Genomic DNA, 5,610 nt, shown 5'->3' with positions numbered 1-5,610 from the left:
TGACCGTTTCATTTGTCTTTTTTGTAAGCCTGTAACGTGGGTTTTTCACATACTCTTATTACAATAGCCGCTTCTAAAATAACGAAGTCCACGCTTTGCAAACAAGTCTGTTTGCTTATTTTGCGGTTTACTTTAATCTGCTTGTGGTATTGTGTGATTTAAAAAAAAAAAAAAAAAGTTCGTATGATTTCCAGTTCTGTAATGTATTAGTTATATTTCACGGAATACGTATGAAACACTGGCCACTTCACAGCATCACAGCATTTCAGGAGTTACAGCGATTGATGGAAAAAGAGGGCGTATAATAAGGAATGTAGAAAGTTGGCTTTGCTTTAATTCGAGTTGCGGAGGACAGACGTCGGAAAATTGCTTTATCATTCACAGCAGTTGATACGGGTCAGCTTTTTTCGGAAAAGACTATTCGAATTTACATTGCAAATTATTTGGTATGTTGGTAGGATGTCCAGTTGCAGAGTTAATTTCGCCTGAACTTCCGCATTTAATAACTTGCATCGAGAACTTTTAAAATGCCGAAGAAAATATGTTTTGCAATATGATCTTGACAAATTTCAATCCAACAACATTAGAGAATGTAGCGCACGCCATGTTTCAGTTTATTTTCTTTTGAAATTGTAGATATTACTGATATGTAGGCAACATATTTGTGAGCCAAAACAAGATGTTTTCTGCAATTAAAACTTCTTAATGACCTTAACTGTGGAAAATGTACATACATTCGCTTTCCCTTTCCCTGCGTAATGTTCCAAATGCAGCACAATAATGATCTACATTCCTGGCAAGTGAGACCTACAGTTGAAATGCAGCTGGTTCTTATGAATTGTAATTGTTGTTGCAGAGCAAACGAATTTAATTGTTGTCCAGCTTATCTACGTTGTTCGTATGCTTTTTAGATTAAAACCAGTGTCTAAATTAGTTAACTTTTTCTCTTAAGACATGTAGGGCTTAAATATAGTATTGTAAGAGGTAGACTAACAGTAACTGAAAATTGTCGAGTACAGTACTAAGATTGAATCTGTTTTGAATTTGACTGCGAGTGCGCAGTAAAGGCCAGAAGCATATGTATGCTCCATAGCCAATTGGTAGGTAGTTTCAAGATTGAAAAAAATAATTTTAAGAGTAGTCTCCTATAAAGTTTCATGTGCCATTAAAACGAATTGAACAAATGTGTGCATATGACACGACCGTGGATGAACAGGAATTAAATGCACTAAAGAAAATGTAACCAATTTATTTGGCGGAAGTTACCAATGAATACACGAGCTTATAAATCCTGAAATATTTTCTCAGTCGTGTGGTAGCGCAATTATGTGTCCTGGAATAAGGTTTAGCTTAATTTTAATTAAATTAGGGAACTTAGCGAGCTTATCCATGTTCAATATTATATACTATTTTGATCTAATAAAACGACAGTCTTAAGATTTTGATATCCTTAATCTGGAATGCATTTCACATGTGATATTGTGTAGGTCTATCTCGTTAGGTCACTACTGGTATTAGGCTCAAGTCTGACCGATGGACTCTTCACTGAGGAAAAACATGAGAAATGAATCTCCTGTCCGTGCCATAAGTTTGTTTGCATTTAATGGTGAATGTTTTATAGGAACATGTTGGTAAACCAATTGTAGCCTATTTGAGAATCTAATGCTAAAAATCCGTGTATAACGCTCTACTAAACAATGGTGTGCGCAACCAAATTATTTAAAGGTTTTTATCATTTTAAAAAGTACAATAAATAAAATATCATTAAACTATTCAATAACTTTAAGTATACTTCTGTATTTGTCTCATTTCTTTACGAAGGCTGCCAACCCTGATGTAGCCTAGATGTTGCAGAATATGCTATTCTCCCGTTGACCACGCTTTCCAGTTCGGGTTGTTTTGTCATCAGGAAAATGCACTCCCAATATAACATACAATTAATTGCTCAGAAATGGCTTGCGCTTCAAGCGATTTATTGTTAACGTTAAATGTGTTTGATATGTATGCGTGATATATAGTAACCGTCACGTGCCCGTTAACTTACAAAAAGAAACGCCTTTTTTTAAAACGTATAACAAGTAGCCTATAATACAGGTAAACTCGGTCTCGTATGTTAGCCAAATATACAGTATCAGTTTTCATTAAACTAATGTTTACTTATTTCAACAATAATAAAATATCAGGTAGAATATTGTGATACAGTGGTAATTCATTTGGGTATTATACCTCACCCGCCACCCCTAGAATTCCCACGAAATGTGGAGCAGCATTAATTCCCCTCTTGAACCATCATAATCACACAATAATAAAGTCCAACATTTTAACACACATGCTGGGCAACCATTTATTTTGCTAAAATAGTTGCCCTTTGAAAAGATAAAGAAATTGTCAGCAGTCCTGATGATCCATGAATCGTCTTCAGGGATGCTTGGTGCGATTTCTGCCTGTTCTCCCAGCACTGTATCTCCACATTATAAAGAAATGTATAATCCGCCCTACCAAGCTCTGCTATAAAGCAGGTTTGCGTTGACCATATTACCGGTGTAATCTATGACGGACGTGTCGATCTGTGCCATGCCGCCCATCTGGCTGTGTAGGGAAGGGGGACTGGGTGACATTTCTTCCTGTTCTTGGGCCTGGGTTAAAGTATTTACTTGTTGGTTTTGATGTTGGTTAATCGTATTGCTAGGAGCTGGGATCACTCCCCCAGAGCCGTTTTGCTGCTGATGATGAAGATGGGCGTGCTGTTGTGGCGGCGTCGGTGTGCTGGAGCCGTTCTGACACGGTTTACCGTCCTTAACTAGAACCGGAACGGCTACGCGCCTCGGCGACTGTTGCTGCTGGCACAAGTTGCCGTTATCCTGCTGTAGCTGCTGGGCAACTTTGTCCTTGGCCTGCCGCTTCATTTTGTATCTGTGGTTCTGGAACCAGATTTTAACTTGAGTAGGAGTGAGGTGAATCATGCTGGCTAAGTGCTCCCTCTCGGGCGCAGAAAGATATTTCTGTTGTTTAAATCTCCTCTCAAGTTCGTAAACCTGGGCCTGTGAAAACAGAACTCTCCGCTTCCTCCGGGGCGCAGCGTGCAGTGTTACCATTGATTTGGTGGCGTCCATTCCTGTCAGCGTACCCATTCCCGTCATATTCATTCCGGTTGATGGTCCCATGAATCTGGAAACTTAAAATGTATTCGAAAACCTATCAATAATCAGCAGTGCAACCAGAAGTGTAGTCTACTACGGTCATTCTGGTTTGTAATTTTTAATTTGTCATAAGAGTAGGCTACACATTTATCTGATTCTGAATACATAGATTAAAAATATAATCACCAGTGAATACGGAAAGTGGCTCTAATATTTAAACTAGCCGTCTTGCACAATGTATTATAACCTAGAGCAAGTGCAAATTAAAAGTTTTACAAAATGCATTCGTCGTCAAATTTGACATTTACAAATGACAATATTTTTTAATATTTATGCTGAAAAATAAATTGATTTGAATAAAAATAGTATTTAAAAAAATCTGTGTACAACTTACTTGTTGAATATCTAGGGTCGGGATTCGTCCCGTACCAGCCGGTTGCTGCTGCGCTGTTCCTCATGGTTTCCTGGTAAGATGGCAGGTCACCCATGTTGCCAATGCTCCCATTGCAATATCCCCCCATGGCACTGTGCGAGAACTGGGAAACGCTGTGTGGCATGTGGTAGGTGGTCGCCACCGCGGCGTTATGGCCCACGGTGTGCTGTTGCATGCTCGACTGAGAAACCTGCGGTTGTCGGTAAGCTCCAAGCGGAGAGGTGAGGCTACCTGCGCTATCCATGCCACCGAACTTCTTGTATGTCTCCTCAATTGGGCTCAAAATATCTGTCACGGAGAAAGGCGTTGTGTGCTTTGGGCTCAAGGACATTGTTCAGCCCGCAGGTATATTTTGTGGAGCGCGTCTCAGCCTGTGGTGTGGTATTAGCCTCTCCTGCTGGATGTCTACGTAGGAGAGTGCTCGTCGTTGAGTTACGATTGAGCGCCTTGGAATAGGAGGCGAGCCCTGGACGCTCTAACCTCGGGTTTATTGTAGCCAGACGCCAGGTTTACGACAAAACACAGGGGGCGGAGCAACATCCTAAACGAGCAAACAATAGCCATTGACATTTTACCAGGATAATTGAGGAGTGTTTTTACTTACATATTAAGATAAGCAGTGATGCCAACAAAAATGTTTGATTAACCGAATTTACCCTTTTTATGTTGGCTTTTAGTCTTGATCCATATGCAGTTAAAATGTGTCCGAAAATTAGATTTGACATTTAGATCATACGACTAATTTATTCTTTAAAATGTACATAATGTGATGTTGAGCACTCTTCTCCCAATTCTAACGGGAAATATTACACTTTTTAAAATAAAGTTTAAGAGCACAGATAAGGGGTCTCCGACATTATTAATCCAACCTTTATGTGTCTTAAGCATTTTCCCCGAAGGAGGGCACTTCAAAATAAGGTATCAATCCCGTGGTGAAAAATAAATAAGAATAGGGGTGTAATATTATAAGCATACCTTTGATCAAGTCGGATACCTGTAGATTCTAATGGAACTTGAAAACACGCAACTGATATTTTGCCACACCTGTGATTACAGACAATAAAGATACATTTTTGAAACAAGATGCATCATGTTTTTTAATGTTTCAATGTCAGTCTTATCTGAGGACTTGGGAAATTAAAGTTTAGCATATTTTACCTGAAAGAAAATCTAAAAATACCGAACATGAAAAATTGTTGGTGAAAATCGTGTGTATCAGCAAGCGTGCGTGCGAGCGTTGCGCTTTTTTTATTCTGCATTGTATGTTGTCCTTCAGAAAATAAAAAGGTCACACGGTGATCATTTTACTACGACATTCTAAATGGTTGTCCACATCAACTAAAATACTGGATATTTTAGCATGTCAGTTGTCGCAGTCAGTTGAAATTATTGTCTGTTCGAAATTTGAACCGGAGATGTCCCAATAACTGAATTCTGATCATTAGAAGAGCACGTGCGTGTCTGGAGGAGAGAGATAGACCCCCAGTATTATCAACGAATTTATTGTCCCCCTCAGTTGGAGAATATGTTGCCCAGCAGTGTGTTTCTCCCAAAGTTGAACTGAAACATACGCGTATGCCTGAATCCGCCATGCGTAGTTTATCAACAAATTTAATATTTTTTCTGGTAGAGCAATATCCCTGATAACTTATTCATTTCTTCCATTACTAGGCCTATTGTTACGTTTTTCATTTTAGAACGATGTGCTTTGTAATACAGATTAAATATGCATTGGTCAAGTTTACTTTTACTCAGTAACTTTTTAATTATTTTAGTTATTTCATTGTTGTTTTTTCACGTATACGTTCTAAATTATAACTTTATTTCACCACTGTCTGTATGTTCTTGTCGTAATAAGAGGAAGACAGTGTTATTCCTCAACGAAATTCAAACGTCTTTGCGTATCTTCATGTAAAACAGAGCTTGCCTAAAGTTGTAAGGCTATAGCTTACAACTTGCATCTGTTGCATCTGTGGATTACAAACTCACACATATCTCCTAATAACAACAAAACTCAATCAAATTTATGAGTGACCT

At 38.6% G+C, this 5,610-nt stretch overlaps 1 protein-coding gene across 1 annotated transcript; it reads right to left on the bottom strand.

Moving 5' to 3' along the window:
* Window positions 1-588: 588 nt before the first annotated feature.
* On the bottom strand, window positions 589-4,043 carry LOC135257286 (homeobox protein Nkx-2.4-like). Its single transcript, XM_064339865.1, has 2 exons — window positions 3,535-4,043; window positions 589-3,175 (listed from the first exon to the last, which is right to left on the bottom strand). The coding sequence occupies exons 1-2, from the start codon at window positions 3,902-3,904 to the stop codon at window positions 2,496-2,498; spliced, it is 1,050 nt and encodes a 349-aa protein (XP_064195935.1). The 5' UTR covers window positions 3,905-4,043; the 3' UTR covers window positions 589-2,495.
* Between the last annotated feature and the right edge of the window lie 1,567 nt (window positions 4,044-5,610).

This window comes from Anguilla rostrata, chromosome 6 (assembly GCF_018555375.3).
Source record: "Anguilla rostrata isolate EN2019 chromosome 6, ASM1855537v3, whole genome shotgun sequence".
NCBI classification, from domain to species: domain Eukaryota; kingdom Metazoa; phylum Chordata; class Actinopteri; order Anguilliformes; family Anguillidae; genus Anguilla; species Anguilla rostrata.
The sequence above is the reverse complement of the archived record's forward strand: the minus strand, read 5'-3'. Positions and strand labels throughout refer to the sequence as shown.